At 47.1% G+C, this 19,898-nt stretch overlaps 1 protein-coding gene across 2 annotated transcripts; it reads right to left on the reverse strand.

Annotated features, from left to right (window-relative positions):
* Positions 1 to 315: 315 nt before the first annotated feature.
* On the reverse strand, positions 316 to 19,172 carry LOC124469892 (glycogen debranching enzyme-like). 2 transcript variants are annotated; one of them, XM_047023394.1, is made up of 34 exons: positions 19,087 to 19,172; positions 18,410 to 18,558; positions 17,545 to 17,755; positions 17,058 to 17,227; positions 16,284 to 16,487; positions 13,058 to 13,239; positions 11,699 to 11,810; positions 11,255 to 11,381; positions 10,950 to 11,052; positions 10,760 to 10,857; positions 10,521 to 10,660; positions 9,896 to 10,083; positions 8,244 to 8,367; positions 7,632 to 7,795; positions 7,427 to 7,528; positions 7,031 to 7,186; positions 6,737 to 6,887; positions 6,429 to 6,553; positions 5,778 to 5,890; positions 5,543 to 5,677; positions 5,247 to 5,377; positions 4,948 to 5,084; positions 4,372 to 4,505; positions 4,049 to 4,224; positions 3,798 to 3,900; positions 3,318 to 3,543; positions 3,015 to 3,126; positions 2,596 to 2,731; positions 2,305 to 2,417; positions 1,938 to 2,149; positions 1,516 to 1,613; positions 1,197 to 1,284; positions 958 to 1,091; positions 316 to 794 (listed from the first exon to the last, which is right to left on the reverse strand). In XM_047023394.1, exons 2-34 carry the CDS (start codon positions 18,489 to 18,491, stop codon positions 677 to 679), a joined length of 4,605 nt encoding a protein of 1,534 aa, XP_046879350.1. In that variant the 5' UTR covers positions 18,492 to 18,558; positions 19,087 to 19,172; the 3' UTR covers positions 316 to 676. The 2 variants fall into 2 exon arrangements, with proteins under 2 accessions (XP_046879350.1, XP_046879349.1); XM_047023393.1 differs by lacking the exon at positions 8,244 to 8,367 and adding an exon at positions 9,432 to 9,555.
* Between the last annotated feature and the right edge of the window lie 726 nt (positions 19,173 to 19,898).

Below are 19,898 nucleotides of genomic sequence, written 5' to 3' on the forward strand. Positions count from 1 at the left end.
TGAAAAATGCAAGTTTTGTGGAACCCTCAAAAAAAACCTATTGGCTAAATTATTGTGGGGGTCCTCAGACTTATGGAGGGTCTCTGATCCCCCAGCCCACCCTCATATCGACCCCTGACTCTGATGAGTGACAGAAAAACCATGCATGGCACATACGTAGAGGTAAACCACATTGACACGAAACAAGATAATCAGCATTGTCACTGTGACTCAGCATTAAGAGGTATCTAATGTCATCCACTGGGCAAAGCTTTCGAGTAGTGAGCTATGATGCCAATCTATGAGATTTCTCAGGTCACAATCATACAAAGTGTGTGTTGAGAATTTCTCTTTATCCAGGAAGTTATTTGAGTCCAGAAAGACAGGAAGGGTGGTACAGTGTGTAAAATCTAGTTTGCCTCAAAACACCAGAGGTATTAGATAACGTTCTTGCATAGTAGATCAGAGATAATAGGCTGACACACAGTGATGAAAAAGTAGACATCAGCTCGGTCACAGAGGAAGGCTATAAAGACTTGACAGGACTACAGTTGTGGTCCTCCATCACAGACCAGACAGGGAGGTCGTGTTCACCCTCCACAGTTAATTGAGTATTGAGGAAGCTAGTGGTTTTGGTTCACAGTTCATGGAGGACAGGCAGACTGGCAGAGAGCTGAGGGGACGAGGGTCTCGCTGGTCACATGTCATGCAGGACCTCCAGAATGGTGGCAATGGACCAAGCCTGGGTCTCACAGCTGAAGGGGCAGTATTGGCCGTTCTCATTGGTCAGCTCTGGCAGGCCCTTCCATGACGACCTGACGGCGACGAGAAAATAAAGGGCTTGTGGATATTCTGTATCTCCATTGACAATGTGTCATGGATTACAGAAATAACAGATGTTAGTGGATATTACAGTCCATTTATTATTATTGGTTGACCTTTGACCCAAAGAGTCACCAGTGTGATCACGAATCGTACCTCTCCAAGTGGACGTTGTGCCGAGAAAGGACATTTTTCACCATGTAGACAGTCTTGTTGTATATCTCAGGCCCCATTTTCTTGGCAAAGTACAACTTGGCTCGCAGGAAGTATCCCACAGGCCAAAGCCACTCCTAAGAAGGAAACAGGACCCCACGAGACGTCAAAATGGCCTCCAGAGAGAAGCATCAGAGTGTATTAGACAGGAGACTGTGGGTAGGAGCAATAAAGACACTCACGGGTCCCTGATGATAGTTGAAGCCCTTTGCCAGGTTGTGGTTGTCGTTATCCAGACTATTGTTGTAGACTCCGCAGTACACCATGTCACTGTAGGAGAATGACAAGAAATGGAGAGACAAGTCAAGCTGCACACCTTGACAAGTCACATGTTTCTGCCAAGGATTTGTTTTTTGTTATGTCGGCCATTTAAAGATTAAAGTAACAAACAAAACAGTAAGTGGTGTACTTGTATATCTAGCTCTGTATCCTGCACTCCTGGTCTTAGGAGTAAACCTGACTGGAACCCTTGTCTGGCAGACTGGGGTGAATCCAACTCACTCTGGATCCAGTGTTTTCATCCCGAGGGGCCCGAGCAGCTTCTTCTCAGCTACATCCAGGGCCTCCCAGGCTTTCTCCACAGTGAACAACTCAGGGGCCTGAAACACACACACACACACAGTGAGGACATGGGGGGAGGGGGGGCGCAGATGTTCATTCACACCCGCACACCTATACACATTGTCACAATTGTCTCGAGGCTGTGACAAAAAAAGGAATCCACACACTGGAGTAATCATGTCCAGCCTATTTACTAGGCTAAACAAAGATGACTGACCAAAATCCAAATGTGTGGTGTGTCCAAACACAGGAGCAGTTAAATTAAAAGGACGTCACTCCACGCACACACGCACACACGCACACACACACACACACACACACACACACACACACACACACACACACACACACAGCTTACATACCACGACCATGGCAATGGGGAAGTTGGATCGTAGCTGGTAGTCACACCAGGGGCTAGAGGCCCCATAGCTGTCCTTGTAGATGCCTCTCTTATGGACCAGTTCAGGGTGCTTCTCGTTGGGGTCCTGAGGGTCATGGGACACGTAGAACTTCAGCTCAAAGTTCTCCTGGATCTTCCTGTTCCACTCGTCATAGGTTATAGAGAGATTCCGATCTAGCATAGATCACAGAGTACCATGAACAGAACACACAGTACGGAATGACGAAAAAAAAAGAATTGACATTCATTTATACAAATATTATGGGTTACAAACTTCATAGTATGAAAAGGAACATAATCATTGGTTATAAGGGTGCCCCCGAGAGTACCTTCTCTACGAATGGTGACGGTGGTGTAAGGGAAAAGTCCCTTCTTTTGGAGCTGGATCAGCCAGCGGATAGTGGATTTACACAGCCCCACTATCTCCACCGCGGATCCATCCCTGAACACACACGCACGCACACACACCACCTTCAAATACATGCCCTCTTCTACAGAACACATACTGTATGTTTTGTAAACGGATATCAAATGTGCTCTAGATGTATTATATCTATTTGTAGAACATAATGTAGGCAGTCTTTAATAGATTATTATAATGAGCTGGATGGACACATTACCTGGGTGTGGCTGGGACACCGTTGTTGTGAGCTTTCACACTCTCTCCCATCTTATCCATCCAGGTGCCGCAGTTATGACGGTTGCCTCCATAAACAAACCCGGTGTCTTCACTGACCTTGGCCTCAACATTGAAGCCTGTGGGGCAGTGACACAAACATTCAACATCATTCTATTTTTAGGACATTCTTTTTTTTTTTGTTACGGAATCTTTTGATTATAACTGCTTATATTAATTGGTTTCCTGTTTATCTACAGTACATGTACATACAGTCAAACAAAACATGGACCATGTTGTTTTCTAAATGAGCCAAATCCCAACAATTGCCTTCTAGTTTCACACACGTTTAAAAACAAACCAAACAGGTCTGCTGAAGACGTCAGGGAAGCGTGACGCATGTATTGAACCAGGACAACTTGCCTTCATCACTCATGTGGCTGTCAATTTGCGGCCCGGCGTTTGGCTCCCTGAACTCAATCCCCTGCATGTGACGCTGCATGGCTTCCTGGATGACATCATACAGGGGCTGGTCCTGCCGTAGTGACATCACGGGTCGCGGAGGGACAAGGAGGAGAAGTATATCATCATATAACACAGTCAGCTATCCTCTGTCTCTCTCATATAAATACACGCATACAAAAACAGTACAAAACACACAAACTGCGTATTTATTTCATGACAACATCTGGATCCTCAAGCTCCTCCCTCGCCCCGCCATCTCACCCAGGCTCCTGCGGGCTGCGGTTCAGACACGTTTGTGGGGTACATTCTGGAGACGGGGCACATGAGGATGTTGCCTCCGCCGGGCACCAAGTGCACGTAGTCCTGGATGCACTGCAGCCACCACCACACGGCGTCACGGCAGTTGTAGCGGGCGCCGGTGCCCTGGCCCAGCAGGTTGGGGATCAGGCCGTAGCGCATGGTGCCCGCGAAGGCCAGGATGATGTTCCTATGGAAACCGGGGTTAGACCACGGTTAGGGGATGGGTATTCTGGTTTGATTGATACACTAGGGTACTGTACTGAATGGAGTACTATTCCGACAGTATTCGCCAATCGAACCCAATCCTTTACTTACTTTTACTCTACCGCACCTCTATTTAACCTACTTCTTCTTTACCTTTACTCTACCATACCTCTATTCAATCTATCTGACTCTCTTCCCCCCCTCTCCTCTCCCGTCCTCTGCTGGTTAGGTTCTGACCTGGCCTCCAGGTGTCTGCCAGTCACCAGCATCAGGCCTCTGAGGGCAATAAAAGTGTCTCTGCCCCAGCAACGGAAAATCCCGGATGAGAAGTGAGGCAAACCTGAGGCAAACAAACACAAATATTAAAACTCCAATTTGTTCGCGTCTAAGTCTGTGTCGGTTCGATGAACAGCAGTGAAAGCTTTGCCTCTTCCAGCAGTGCGTGTACAATATTATTCAGTGCTGTAGCCCACAACACTGTCTCTGACCTGCTGCCATGGAGACGCAGCACTGCTCTTCCTGCTTGGTGACATCACTGAGGCGGTAGGGCACATCGTTGAGTTTAGGGGAAAGGGGGGGCAGGGCAGGGAATTTGCCCACCCCGCACATCTGCACTGAGCCCAGGGAGAGCTGCTTCACAAAGGTGGAACCATTCTGCACGAAGCTAGGAGAGCCAGAGAGAGACACACACATTTCAAAGTGATGCATGATGGACGTGCATGTTTTTGTTTTGTCACAACGGGCCACACACCTCCATCTTCAGGCAAAAACATGCCTCTTAAGTTTGCCCAACACACAACATCAAACGAACCCGGACATGTTCTTGAAGACGACATCCAGGGCAGTAGAGTAGGCCCCAACCATGATGGCGTCAAAGTAGCAGGGCACCAGGTAGCGAGGGATGTGCTTCAGGTAGCTGAACATGGCCTGGAACCAGGCGCCCACCTGGAGGACACGGCAACACACAACTTACTGTACCTAACCTGGATCACCGCTGCACCGTCACTAGACGACTATGGTCAATGGCCGGGTTTCCCAGACTCGTTAAGAACCTCTTAACGCTAAGAGCTTCTTAGGAGCATTCCAAGAGCGTTCTAGAGCGTTTCTTAGAACGCTCTTAAGAAGCTCTTAGCATTAAGAGCTTCTTAACGAATCTGGGAAACACGGCCACTATCGGTACGTACAGTTTACTGCCTACATATCTACATAGCCTACAAATCTACATATTATATAATAAGTACAAAATACAATTGTATATATTAGTAAAACAGAAATGTTACTTTACTGGTGAAAGTTTACTGGTGTGTTTGTGGCTTGGGCTTTTGTGTGTGTGCGCATGTGTTTGAAAGGGGGAACGACCATAATAAAGGTTCATCTAATCTTTTACCTCCCCCAGGGCCCCTCCCTTGGCGACCAGGCGCTTGCTGACGTAGTCGATCATCCAGTCACCCTGACGCAGGTTGTCACAGAATGGGTGGCCCAGGTCGTTCTTCGGACGGATCTCTGACATCACCGACATCAGACCTGAGGCAAAATAACCGAACGCCACTCACTTCATCTTAAGTGAACAAACTCATAATTTCATGTCCATTCTGAAATGTCCTGACCAGGGACGCCAACAGACAAGAATTGAAATCCCTGTACTGTAGAGGGTTGGGAGACTTTTGCCCCACGCAGGATTTGTACCTTGCAGGCCACCGTACTTGAGAGGCATCCAGGAAGGGATACCGTAGCAGCCTCCCCCATCCTCTTTCTCCTCTTCGTCACAGCGGAACAACAACATGTTCATGTCTGCCAGTGTGAGGTTAGACATGATACTGGAGGACAGTGTGTGTGTGTGCGCGTGTGTGTGTTTGTTTGGACAGGGACACAGACAGGGAAAAACAGATACACAAAGAAATACATATAAATGGCAAAAAGTATATGTACATATATGTACTGTGATGTAAGTGACTTCCTCCTCTGTTATTGGGAACACGTACAAGTCCAGAGGAGAGGTGAGGATCTCAGGTATGTGGTCACCCTGCACACTCCCTGCCTCGTAATGGGAGCTGAACTGGATCAGGTGGCGCCTCAGGATCCCAACCATCTCCTGGGAGGTGGGGTCAAGACTCACCCTGGAGGGGGGGGGGATTGGGAGAGGAAAGACTGTCAGAGGAGTTTGAGCCCCTCAGTGACTAGATGACTGGATACGTCCTCGTGCCACGCGTTGGGTACCTGAAGACAATGACACTCCCAGGAGTGAGGTGCTTGAACGCGATCTCCTGGATGAATTCACCGCGGCCTTTGGCCTTGACGTCAGCCTGCTTCGCGATCTTGCTGTCCCTCAGCTGAAAGAAAGACACCTGTTGGTGGGGTTCTCACGTTCCATCGCGCTAAAGAATCAGAAGGCCACCTAACAACAACAGGTCTTCAGACAAAGCCTGTAATGTAAGACGATCCCTTTTTTTTGTTAATACAAAGTATCAGGGGATGGGGAGGGAGTGGCTTTGAAAGAAAGACAGAGAGAGAGAGAGGGAGGGAGAAATGGAGAGCGATGTAAATAGAGAGGGAGATAATCGCACTAAAAACGCTTTGTCAACTTTAGCTCGGTTACTGTAAGATCTGAATGACTAAGCAGTTTTGTGTGTCGGAGGCAAGATGGTGCAACATCTTCTGTTTATATACTGGATCAACAGGTATTTTGCTGCGCAATGGCATTCTAGGAAAAGTCAAGGAAAGGAAGGCGATGGATGCGAAAGAAAGAGACACAGAGAGAGAGGGGGGGGGAAGGAAAAAGAGACGGAACAAAACAGACAAAGCGAGAGAGAAAGAGAGCGAGAGAGAGGGCGAGAGGAAGGGAACAGGGAGAACGAGAGAGAAGTGCACCTGGATGTGTTCTCGGATCTCCACAGTGTAGCCAGGCAGACCGTTGATGTTGTCCTCATCCTTCCTGTAGGGCCCGGACATCCTCTCCACAGTGCTGGCCTCGAGGACCACCTCCTCTATTTTACCTGTCGAGATTTCAACGTCATGCCCGCTTTGCCTTGCATTTTCACACTATGAATGACCCGTGTATTACTGTGCATACGACAAATACATATTTTTGACTGTGACCGTCTATACTCTGCCCTGAATTGCAATTTTACACACAGCCAAAACACATGACCCCACATGACACACATGTGTGTGCGTACCTGGGATGAACATGGGGGGGGCATCTTCTTTGTAGGGGTGGGTCTTGGGGTTCTTGAATGCAGTGCGAGACACAGCCACCACTGACTGGTGTGTGCTGGGGCTGTGTCTGGTCACAGCCACTACGTCCTCATCCACTTGGTCCACATAGACCTGGACACGCACACACACACACACCATATAACAAAAGAAGTACACAAGGTCAGTTCCGCAAGTTAAATCCTGTTTAATAACCTTGTAAATCATGACTACACGGGCAGAGTATTTGCATGCCATTTCCACTCTCCCGAGCTAACCTGAGAGAAGCCCTGTGCGGCCAGCTCCTTGTGCAGCTTGTTGAGGGCCAATTTGCCAGCGTTGATCCCCGTCCTGATGTTCACCTCCCCTGGGGACGCAGGCTTGGCGTCTGGATTCCACCGGGGGTAGAAGCGCTCCTCCTTCACCACCGAGATCTGGAGGGGAAGCAGGGACGACATGGAACGACAAAGAGGCAAACACTAACCACATCCTATTAACCTGTCCATCCATGCATGCGGGCGTTGTTGTTTACATCTTAGCCACCTGCCAGGGGACAGAAAATGTCCGATTCACAGAAACAAACTTTTGGAGGGCACTATATATAGACACACAAACACACATTATGAACCTGCCCACTCATCCATGCTAATTGCTGTTGTTTCCAGTTTACCCACCTGGTGAGGGACCAGCTCGTCGTATCCTCTAGTGCTGCCTATAGCACAGCAGGCCATTGAGACGATAGCAGAGCTGGGGAGGGAATCGTACACGGAGCGAATCTACAGTTTTCAAGGAGGGAGAGAGGGAGATATATATGAGTACATTAGTCCATCCACAGCCACAGTTTCACAACACTATTCAAATCCTGGTTGGTGGTCCCACCTGAATGGGGCACTCGTTGTCGTGGGTGACGTCCAGGAACATGGCATGGGCGATGGAGGGCACTAGAGGCCTCAGACTAGGCTGGACGAACGAGCCCACAGGCTCCCCGCCAAACCTGTACACCAGTCTGCCCTCCTCTTGGCTGTTCCCTGCACTCATGGCCTCTGGCACACACACACGCACACACACACACACACACACAATGTACTTTTGTGATTTGGGTGACTGGCAACCGTAAACAGTCATTAAAATACGTCATGGCAAGAGACACTGAATGTCATGAAGACATGTCATATCACGTTCAGGCTGCACTATAATTATGACCATATCCATGCAACGCACACACACACACACACGAGCACAAACAGATATCTATCTTCCTAGCTCTGTATGCATATTGGAGCTGTGTACTCCTACTGCATATGGGAGTACTGTTTTGTAAGTATCGCGTTCAAGTATCGCATGCAAGTCATGCACGGGTGTGCAATACATTGTACTGTACATGGGCGTACTGTAACAACTGAACTATGTCGAGTGTTGTGTGACTACTGCATGGGCTCACTTCCTGGGTGTACTGTGCGAGTACGGCACGCTTGGGCCGGCATGTCTTACCTCGGATGAGAGAGGTAATGCCCAGCCTAGTGACAAACACATTGTCCAGCTCCTCACTCCCGGTGAAGAGCTCGGCCACCACATACAGGTCAGGCCGCTGCTGGCGAGCGTGATCCAGCATGTGCTACAGCACAGCGAGCACGGCGCGCGCACACACGCGGAGCCCAGAGAGGAATGACACACCAGGGAATGGAGCGGGTGGAGTGAGAGATGGAGAGAGAGGGAGGGACGGAGGGGTGGAGAGAGATGGAGAGAGAGGGAGGGACAGAGGGGTGGAGAGCGATGGAGAGAGATGGAGAGAGAGGGAGGGACAGAGGGGTGGAGAGCGATGGAGAGAGATGGAGAGAGAGGGAGGGACAGAGGGGTGGAGAGCGATGGAGAGAGAGGGAGGGACAGAAGGGTGGAAAGCGATGAAAAGATAGGGCAAGGAAGAGTGCAAGCGAATGAGCTTAGCAAGAAGTCGGTATTAAGACCACACACAAAAGAGGAAGACGTGCAGTGTTAATGAGCAACATGCAACAACCACAAGAGGAACAAATGTAGTTTAATTAGCAGCATGTAGGTCAATGGCAAGGAACAGAGAGAAGAAAGAATTAAAGGAGGAATTCAGTTGGTGTACAGATAGGGTAAATTGTTTTTTAGATTTGTTAATTAAAGAAGGGATTTGGTGAAAAAGTATTGTTTTAATTGGGCCAGAAATGTCAGATATAAATACAAGGAATTCGGTTAAATGAAAAGGGCAGCGTGTTTGTTTAAATACAGGTATTAGAATATGTTGTAAGGTGAGACGGTAAGTGGAGTTTGCCAATTGAACAATTGATAGAGAGAAAGAAAGAAAGAAATAGAGGGCAAGGGGAGGGACAAAAGTACAAAGATTTAGCACCATGCACAGAACAATGCTTTTTTCACTACACTTTAAAGGATGTTCCAGAACATGCTAACTGAGGATTAGCCAACTCACTTTCCAAAAACAAAAAATCCGAAAAAGATGATTTTGAGCTTATAACTTACTGATCCTACTACATTCCAAACATCCCAACACATCAAGGCATAGTTTTTTTGATGTCCAAGAGAAATAAACAAGCGCCAAGTTATTTAATTGTGAGTTGGCTAACTAGCTACAGTCGATTTTCCAAAACAACCCTCAGTTCCACTCAGCTGAACGTCACGCGGAGAGCTGGCAAGTACCTCGGACCAGACTGGTGATCCCCAGCCGGTTCACAAACAAATTGTCAATCAGCTCGCTGCCGGTGAACAGTTCTGCTATCACATACAGGTTAGGCCTGACTGCCCTAGCAGCTGCCAACATAGCCTATAGAGACAACACACCACAGTTACACCAGGCTTACTGGCCTCACAGACATGAATACTAATACTTCATGTGAAATGTTCAATTTAAACATTTACGGAGGTAAAAGAGAGAAAGGTATCAAAATAATACTGTTGGAGAGGTTACAGAAGATGATTTTGGACTTGATCTGATATACATGGGTAGCACCAGTGACAATCAATAAAAGCCCTGATGCTGGTACTCCAAGAAGCTCAAGTCTAACGATGCTACAGGTTGATATCTACAGTAACGTTAGACTTGAGTATTCTTGTCCGACGTTGTGGTAGATATCAACCAGACTTGAGGTTCAAAATTCAATTACCTCAGCCACGTGCAGGGGTGTGGAGTGACAGTTGTCGAGGCGGACGCCAGCGAAGTGCTTGGCTGTGATCTCCGTGTACATCTTCATGTGGGCCCACAGGTAGGGACAGTCCTCGGGCTTGTCCCCGTAACGCAGCTTCACGCTGTCCCCCCAGCAGATCAGCTCCCTCCGCAGGTACACCTGAGAGCCTGGACATGGAGCAAATCATCATCCTGATGGGTCTCTCAGAAATAGACCGGCAGACAGTAATAAACTGTTATTTGAACTGTGGTTACGTGAGATCTATGCATGGTCATGAATTTTCCCAAGGAATATCAGTGCCGGCAATGACATCTGAACTGAAGAAAAAAGTTCTGACATCTGAAGAAAAAGCACAAATCTCTAGCACCCCCTTCTGGTACACACTGGTTGTTGTAATCTTTTCGATAACACATTTTGAATTGAGTGAATTGCACTTGAATATGGGGCTACAAATGTGCAAAACACCACAAAATATACAGTACAAATACAAAACATTACATTTGTTAGGTTAGGTCACTTATTAGCTACTCCTCAAGCTAGCTAGCAGGATGTCAACTAGCCCAGCTACTGTGCGTTAGCTACGTATAGGCTGAGGTAAGCTGACCAGGTTCTGCGAAGTTCTTCAGTGGGTCGTCTCCCATCACCCAGCCATTGTGAGCCAGGAAGTGACAAGCCTTGTCAGCCTGGTTCTTCAGCTGCATTTCCTGCTCGAAGCTCACTTCTTCAAAGGGGAAGGTGAAATATCTGAATAGTAAGAGATGTTCAATTAGTTTGGAACTTTTTCTGTTCAAATTAAAGGACAAATTTAAACTGTTAAACCAACCAGTTCAAGAGATCAGGTACCTTGTTACAAGTGGATCATTCCTTGTAATGGGTCCAAGCTTGGGCCCGTGGTCTGCAAGACGTTCGTAAACTACAGTTCCCATGATGCAGTCGATTGCCTGACAGCAAATTAAAACAACAATGAGTGATAACTGTGAATCAAGAAGAGCATGGACAGTCCCACACCCACATACAGCGCACAAGCATATACCTTCTCCTGGTGATGCTGCATTTCCTTAACCCGTTCCAGGTTAACCTGTTCAAGCTTCTTCTTGAACAAGTCACAGCAATCTGTTAGGGCCGAGGGCCCATTACTGTAAAACACACAAAACAGATGTCACACCTCACTTTGCTATCAACAAAACACTTCTGAAAGGTATAACAGCTTCTGGCCTGTGACAGTAAAGTCAAGGCCTTCTTGCCGAACCACAACTCTTGATACCTCTACACGGGTTCTAATCCATGTTTTTTGGTATTAGATGTGTCGCATTGTTCTAATCTCATGTATTGGCCCACCGGTGAGGTATGAAGAGCTCCAGGGCAGAGGACATGTCCACAGAGTTCCCAAAGCGCCTGCACTGGGGGTCCTGGAGGATCCTTAACTGCTTCTTACTGTCAGGGTCTGCTGTACCTGAGATACTACCTGAAGGAGAAGGCCCCACACAGGATGGGATTAGAACTGGTTGTCAAAGACCTCAAAATGATCGTGTTTACTTAGTTACCTAATGTTTTTTTGTGTCATTTTAGTCTGTATGTTAAATGCTGTTTGTGAGCCCCTAACTTAAGACAATAGTCTATCATTATATATGTTTTTTTTGTTTTTGAAAATTATCAAAGGCAAAGGGTTTGGAGGTGGAAATTCATATTTACCTCAGAAGCTAAGGGCATTGTGTCACAACAGTTATGTGCCGTCTGCTTTCCATCCCTTTACAACAACAAGAACACCACCACCACTCTGACCTGACTGCAGCAGTTTCAAGAACTGCTCCGCTGTTTTCTCCACGTTGACCTGGAAGAACTCCCACAGCTTGAGTTTGGGGTAGACCTCCTCCGACAGCAGCTGGCGCAGTGCCTGGGGGAACACAGACACCGAAACACAGCTAGAGCAGTGCCTGGGAGAACACAGAGACAGCTAGAGCAGTGCCTGGGAGAACACAGTCACAGCTAGAGCAGTGCCTGGGGGAACACAGACACAGCTAGAACAGTGCCTGGGAGAACACAGTCACAGCTAGAGCAGTGCCTGGGGGAACACAGACACCGAAACACAGCTAGAGCAGTGCCTGGGGGAACACAAACACAGCTAGAGCAGTGCCTGGGGGAACACAGACACAGCTAGAGCAGTGCCTGGGAGAACACAGTCACAGCTAGAGCAGTGCCTGGGGGAACACAGACACAGCTAGAGCAGTGCCTGGGGGAACACAAACACAGCTAGAGCAGTGCCTGTGTGAACACAGAGACAGCTAGAGCAGTGCCTGGGAGAACACAGAGACAGCTAGAGCAGTGCCTGGGAGAACACAGAGACAGCTAGAGCAGTGCCTGTGTGAACACAGAGACAGCTAGAGCAGTGCCTGGGGGAACACAGACACCGAAACACAGCTAGAGCAGTGCCTGGGAGAACACAGAGACAGCTAGAGCAGTGCCTGGGAGAACACAGTCACAGCTAGAGCAGTGCCTGGGGGAACACAGACACAGCTAGAACAGTGCCTGGGAGAACACAGTCACAGCTAGAGCAGTGCCTGGGGGAACACAGACACCGAAACACAGCTAGAGCAGTGCCTGGGGGAACACAAACACAGCTAGAGCATTGCCTGGGGGAACACAGACACAGCTAGAGCAGTGCCTGGGAGAACACAGTCACAGCTAGAGCAGTGCCTGGGGGAACACAGACACAGCTAGAGCAGTGCCTGGGGGAACACAAACACAGCTAGAGCAGTGCCTGGGAGAACACAGAGACAGCTAGAGCAGTGCCTGGGAGAACACAGTCACAGCTAGAGCAGTGCCTGGGGGAACACAGTCACAGCTAGAGCAGTGCCTGGGAGAACACAGAGACAGCTAGAGCAGTGCCTGGGAGAACACAGACACAGCTAAAGCAGTGCCTTCATCCAACCCTGTCCTTAAGCAACACCAATCTCCGACTTGTGGATATTCATTTAGCAGACACTTCTATCCGAAGCAACGGGGTGGGATTTCAACCGGCAACCTCAATCTGCAGTCAAATCAGCTCTCACCACGTCCCATTCAAATCGGAGCTATACCTCCTTCCATACTCGGGATCCAAATACACCAAGCACCCGACAAGCCTTAAAACGACAGACTCACCTTCAGCTGCGTTTGGGTCTCTACGAGGGCGGGGACCCCCAGCTCGGCGTATACCCCGTCAGCCAGGTCGCAGGTGAGGTGCCAGAAGGCGCGGTCCAGCACCCAGGCAGGTTTCAGGTGGGGTGAGTTCACCAGGTTGTAGCCACACTCTGGGTGAAGCCGGATCCACTTGCTGTTGGCAGCTGGGTAGAATGGAGGGGATCCTCAGATGAAAACGTAGGCTAAACCAGGGTTCCCACACACCTTCTTAAACATCAAACCCAATGACTTTTCAGGCCCAATTCCCTCAAAGTCAAGGACCCAACGGCATCGTTTGAGACCGGCATCAATATTCATTGCTATTTCATAATGAGAACTTGCAGGCTTCACAGAAACTCAGAGACAACAATTAAAGAGAGAGAGAGGCTTGAGTGTGTGAACACTTCTCAATTGTGGCTTGTGGTAGGGATATAATTGTTAAAAAATGAAAGCTCTTACATCATATGCCCTCAGGCAGAGGCTGGCAAACTTTGTTGTCTCTTGCCTTCTCAAGCACAGCAAAGATCTGCAATCTCTACTCTTTTGCAAAGAGATGTATAGCTCTTTTTTCACTAAAATGCAGAAACTTTCAAGGTTTATGGCCAAAGGGAACCCTGGTTGAACGCATGTAGAAGGACGTCACCTCACACAGTAGGGGGCTCCGCTCCATGTACAGGGAGGTTTACATTTACAAACAAACTAATCTAGGGCTAAAGGACTAATCTAACAAACTGTTTATTCTACTTGAATCCAGGAAATTCCTATGGTATGGTTGCGTTTCACTAAATCTTAGACCGATGTCAAGGTTAGACAGTTAAAAAGTTTGCTTTTCCTTCACTGGCCTTCTTAGTGTGGCCTATGATGTTACACTGAGAACACATACCGTACATAACACACTCACACTTTCTCTCTCACACACACACACACACACACAAACACACGTGAACATTTATAGATTTAGACAGGGGATCTTCTCTGACCTGGTACATTGCGTTTCATGTTTTATGTCGGAGCTTGATGGTGTCCCTTTCTGACCAAGCCACCCTGGCAACTCTGGACTCTATAATGACTGAATATAAACAAGTTAATGGCAGTGATCTCTGTCACTCTTCCTGGTCTCAATAGATGAAAGAAAATCTACTGGATAGCTACCAGGACAAAAAGCTCTCCTATTATTTTTAACAGATTCTTGATGGGATTTTGTCACGTCTCAAAAGAACACGTTTCCAACTGAACCTACAATAGGATGGTATTAGCTATTGATTAAGCTATTTGAGGTAGCTGGCTTCAGTATACTATTTGGCAGCTCCAGCCTCACTAGCATGTTTTGTATGTGTCAACACCCATATAGAATAGCAGGCTGCTATATTTAGCATGCGTGCAGCTATACAGAGCAACACCAAAAAGACATGTGACATGTGTACCCAGTGCTGGTCCTTGCTATAGGCGACATAGGCAGCAGTCTAGGGCGGCATGAAGAGGGGGGGAGGCAATTTCCCGAGTGCATCCATTTAAACGCACTATCAGCAGAGGGCGCCAACTGCGGCATGCCCCTGTTTGCCCCCCCCCATCCCGCCTGACGGCCCCCTACCACCTTAACCAACACATTTTCTGCGGGAAACCCTGGATTCATTTAGCCTGGTCCTAACCAGACTCTCGTACATTTCATTTGTACAGAGAGTCTGGGCTCGCTCCATTGACAAGCGTTAACTTCCTTGTAGGCGGGTACTCTGTTGAACTTTAAAACTATTGGATCTGCTTAGAGCCACGCTGATCTGCCATAACCAATTTCCAGCGTTCGCCTTAGCCAATTTCTTCACCACTACTGTAACAGAGCTCGCTGCCGTAGCTGGAAATTCAAACTGTTCCCGAACCCCGTGGGGAGGAGGGCCACAACATCATGGCCACCAACAAAACTTAGCAAAACTTGTTTTTGCTCTGGCTTTAGCGTGCAGCGTTGCCACAACCGACCGAATGGTTTCGCTTGCATATTTTTCCGCCGCCATTACGGAACTACAACACAAACTAGCGCACGACATCAACGTCATCGTTCTCAACCACTCCCTCTGTTCGCTGATTGGACAGGTAGAAAGTTAACCTGAGACATCTGACTTACGTACCTCATTCCCAGACAGAGTACAAAAGCAAAATTGAGCGGAAGTACGTAGGAGGGCAGAGCCAGGCTAGGATTCATTACCAAACGGAACTTAAATCCAGGTAAACAGTGAGCAACACTGTAAGAAACCCTGAGGCAATCATGTCCATTCCAAATACATAGTCCTGCAACGTTCCAGCCTAAAGCACTCCTCAACCCTTCCACGATCTATTAATAGAAAAGTCCAGTACAACTGATTGATTCTATCTTGGTCAGCTTGGTCATTGCTGCACACAATCCAAAGCACATAAGACCGACTGGGGCCTTGAAGTTGACAGCCTCCCATCCACCCAACTTTCCCCTCCACTATCAGACTAAAAGAGGAGCCGAAGACACTCAAGTCCTGTGCTTTTGGCCTTTTAAGACGCCATGTCATGGGGTTATGAGAATGTGTTCACCTCAGTTACCTCCGGTGTGGATAAGATCAAGCCAGGTTGGCAGGCTGTCCAAGTCCAAACTGAGACCATGATGCAAACCCCACAGCTGCAGCTGTAATGCCGGTCTGGCCAAGAGGAAAAGGCCATTCTGAGGTCAGCACAGATAGTTCTAGACCAGGCATCAAAGGTCGACTCAGCACTGTGGCATACTCTTCCTACATTGCAGGGGGAATTCCTGTTTGCAAACAACAACAGGAACTACCTTAAAACGTGCCATTGTGTGTGTCTGAAGGGTCTAATTGGCAGTCAGCAACAGCTTGCGTACCGTCAACAGACAGTAGAGGCCGAAAAGTAGATCGGAATTCTGCTGCTGCTGCCTAGCAGCCAGAGAGTTGCCACAACCTACTTTGAATGATGAACACAAGTAGGATGATGTCATATTTATGAGACAAATTCGCCAGCATTGTTATAACACCCCACTAACCTACCACAACTGCCAATATTCGAAAAGAGGGAAAGGCGTCCTCATCTGGCCTCAAATGAACTGAGTTATGTCGTAAAATCTCCTCTCATACCGTATGTAACCTCATTTGACCATGAACCAACACGCTCACGTCTATATCTATCGTATGAATCCCATGTCCCTCTTTATCCCATGAATGGGTAAAGAGCTAACCTGTGTGATTGTAGACCACGTCGGTGATGCAGACCATGTTCCACTCCTTCTTTAGCTTGTCCACCAGCTGACCCACGTCCATCCAGGTGTAGTTCTTCCCCGGGGGAGAGAAGTCCGGGTTGAGCTCCAGCTGGTCTGCCAGGGAGTAGCAGGAGCGAGAGAGGCCCAGCTTCTGCAGAGGAGTGAAGTGGATCATGTTGTAACCTAGAGAGAGAACCAAGAAAATAAAAAAAATGTTGATGATTATGGTTGATTTCTGTGACGGACAAGAGTAGTCTAGTCTCGATGGATTACTGAATCAATGAACAAATGTGTCTATTGTGTCATTAATAGTGGTTAGTGGAAACATGATTGTATTTCTTTTTGAAATGTACATAATATTCACGTTGAAATGAACTGATAAGAAGCTACAACAGCAAAGTGGACCTCAGGGTTCATTTGTTGCGAATCCTGGATAGGTTCAATGACCAGCAGACTATGTAAACAGTCCCGTCATATCTGTCAAACACAATTATCTATACATACCCTGGGATGAGCATGGGCAAAAACAACAAGCAGGATAAACACTGTGTTTTGTTGTGTCCAAACTGAAGATATGCGTTTGAAGATATTATATTATTATTTGAAGAACTTCTGTGGTCTACAATAAGTAAATATGAGTTTGCTACTAATGTGAACCTAAACATGCCACAATTGTACTGTAAGCTTTCCCAGAAGTGTAATACAACTAGTTTCCTCACTTCAATATACAACTTCCCATGATGCCCCTCTCACCGGTCTCCTTGGCAACCCGGAGCCTGTCAGGCCACTCGTCCAGGGTTCCGAGGCACTTGGCCAGGTAGGTCTGGATGGTGACACAGTCCAGCGGCAAGGCGTGGTTATCTTCCCCCACGCGCAGGACAGGGTCCACCACAATGTGGCCACCACCCACCTTCTCATCGTTCCTGACCCACAAAACCCCCAGAAATGGAAGGATTTACCACTGGCATAATCAGTCGATGAAGTATTACCCTATATTACCTCATTCATATCATAATGTATATTATACATGATGTAAACGTTTGAATCCTCACACTGCTACCATATTGGTTCTGAAAGGGGAGAAACATATCTGTAACTCGACCCACTTCATAACAAATAAAAGGAAGCTACGTCAGACAAGTCCCTTGCATTGTGGGTAACGACGGTGGGATTGCTTTCATGGCAAATCAACACTCCCATCTCTACACACACACTGAGAGGGGAGGGGAAGGGGACCTACCCACAACCGAAGTAGTACTGATATGAGCCGGCCACCTTCAGGTCCAGTTTACAGAACTTGTCCGAGTCATCCTCTTTCCCTGCGGCGTTGACCCAGTCCAGAGGACGGAACTTCACACGTTCAAACTTCTCTCCTTCTGCTGGGTAGTTGGTGTGGACGTGGACATGCTTTCCCTGCAGAGTGGGGCCCAGGCGGAACTGGAGCTCAAAGCCTGTTGGGTCATATGGTATTGAATAACAATGATGTGGTGAGGACAGATGTTTTCTAACATAGGCTGCTATGAGGGACGATAAGAGAGGCTTAAAGCTACAGACAATTTACAACGGGAGTGTGTAGAAGAGTATATATTGTGTGCTTGTACAATGTGTCCCCCCCAGCACATGCCATGGTGGTAATATTACGCAACGACGAATGACCTGTCAAGGACAGAAAGTGGACTTCTGAAAGTGGGACGTTTACATTTCTGTCCACATGAATTGCCTGTTCATACATATGTCGGCAAATATGACGGCAAACCAAATGTATGCCTATTTTGTTGATATAGTAGGTCTGCAGATAAGTCACAGAACACATGTGGGTGTGTCAGTTCTACTACAAGTAGATACAACAATATATTGAGTTAAATATTTTTTAAGCCACTCAATTGGCTATCGCTAATGTACTTTCATAAAATGTGTCATAGTTGAAACCCTTGCCATAAAAAAAGTTTAAATAGTTCAAGAAATCCGTCCCTACTTGAATAAACCCACTTGCATTCTTTAATACTACTTCTTAAACACATGTATATTGCTTCTATTAAGTGACAACAAAGAGTATAGGCTCATTCATAACAAGATGGTTTATAATAGAAATCGTAGTGGCGTACCTTGCTCAAGCCGGAACAGAGTTCTCTCCAGTCTCTCCATGTCATTTACAAGCAATACGCGGGTCTGTCTGGCGCGGACCATTTTCTCGTTCCTTTTTTAGGATGCCCTTTACGGAAGCGATGCCCCTTTCTCACCCCGCTTCCCTCTACTTCAATAGAGGGGGAGACAGGGGGTAATGAGATAGCATGGATTGACGCCACAGTATGAACATACGTGCTCATCTGCTTGGCTTTTTAGCATAAATTCAAGGGCAGGACATGAGTTGCTCAATAGTGGAGCAACTACAGAGTGTACTTTCTGCTTCTCCACAATGAGAAAAATGGACTCTGAATTCCAAAGTGTTTTTAACTAATTCAATTAAACATACTTGCACACTACGAATTCGTGTTGCCAATCCAGATATTGTTCAAGATTGCAATGTCAAAGTGAAAATCAACTGCCAGAGTTGAACATATAGTCAAATTAACTGTTGTCAAATAAACATCTAAGAGCACGAATAGTACTAAATAACTACATTTGGAGATATACATGCGGACATGCATACAGCCCAGCAAGACCTGAATGATGCGTGGAAGCAGAATTGACTGTGCATTGCAGGATTCGCATAGACATAGTTTCAGCCCCATACATTGGACTATGGTTGCATAGCAAGTTAATTCGATAAGAGCAAAATCACCTTGTTCTTCCGCGAGTGAGCAGGCCACTGCGCACGATCAGCTTTGAGGGCTGGTGTACAGTTGCAGTGGTTGGGGGGCGTGGCGTCATTGGGACACTTTGCCAACCCCTTTTGACATTTTACCCTTTATGTCCTCTGACAGTGTTGAATAAGTATCGTTGACACGACTCAACGCTTAAATTAAGTAGTTTGGTTATCAAGGTGGTTTACAATAGCTTGTTTTGTGAAACATCCGGATGAGACATGCCTATTATAAGTTATTGCTGGCTCAGCTTAAATGTATTTAATTTAAAATAATTAAAACAAACAATTGGTTGCTTACTGAACAAATACAATCTGAAGTTAAAATACGGACCAAATGGCCAACATTGAATAATCTTTGTGCCTGCCCCAGGCGACTAGTGATGGGAAGTTCGGTTCTTTTTACTGATTCGGTTCTTTGAATCTCGTTCAGTAAAATGAACGAATCTTTTTTCGAGTCATTTGTTCATTTCGGGGGGGGGGGGGGGGGGGGGGGGGGGGGGGGGGGGGGGGGGGGGGTTGGGGGCTATACGTCCACTGCACTGTAGGTTAGTGCATGACATGTGCACCAGCAAATACTATTTCAAAATAAATTCCTGCATTAAAATAATGTATCATGAGTTTGTATTGTTTGTTCATGTATTATCACACTAGCATTTAATTATCACGTCAAACAATTACACTGCACTAAACTGTAAGTGTAAATGTAAAGTGAAAATAACAAAACCAGTCAGTATGATGACTTGAGCGAATATCATTCATTCACGTCTTACTAAAACAGCGGCCACGCG

Source organism: Hypomesus transpacificus, chromosome 8 (assembly GCF_021917145.1).
Source record: "Hypomesus transpacificus isolate Combined female chromosome 8, fHypTra1, whole genome shotgun sequence".
NCBI lineage: Eukaryota > Metazoa > Chordata > Actinopteri > Osmeriformes > Osmeridae > Hypomesus > Hypomesus transpacificus.

Bases quoted from the DNA above. Each gene is read 5' to 3' on its own strand.
- LOC124469892 (XM_047023394.1), bottom strand. From the start codon at position 18,491: ATGGTCCGCGCCAGACAGACCCGCGTATTGCTTGTAAATGACATGGAG. The intron at 11,053-11,254 runs GTGGGCCAATAC...TGTGTTTTACAG, and splicing joins GAGCTCTTCATACCTCACCG to TAATGGGCCCTCGGCCCTAA. The intron at 3,544-3,797 runs GTCAGAACCTAA...CGGTTTCCATAG, and splicing joins GGCAGACACCTGGAGGCCAG to GAACATCATCCTGGCCTTCG.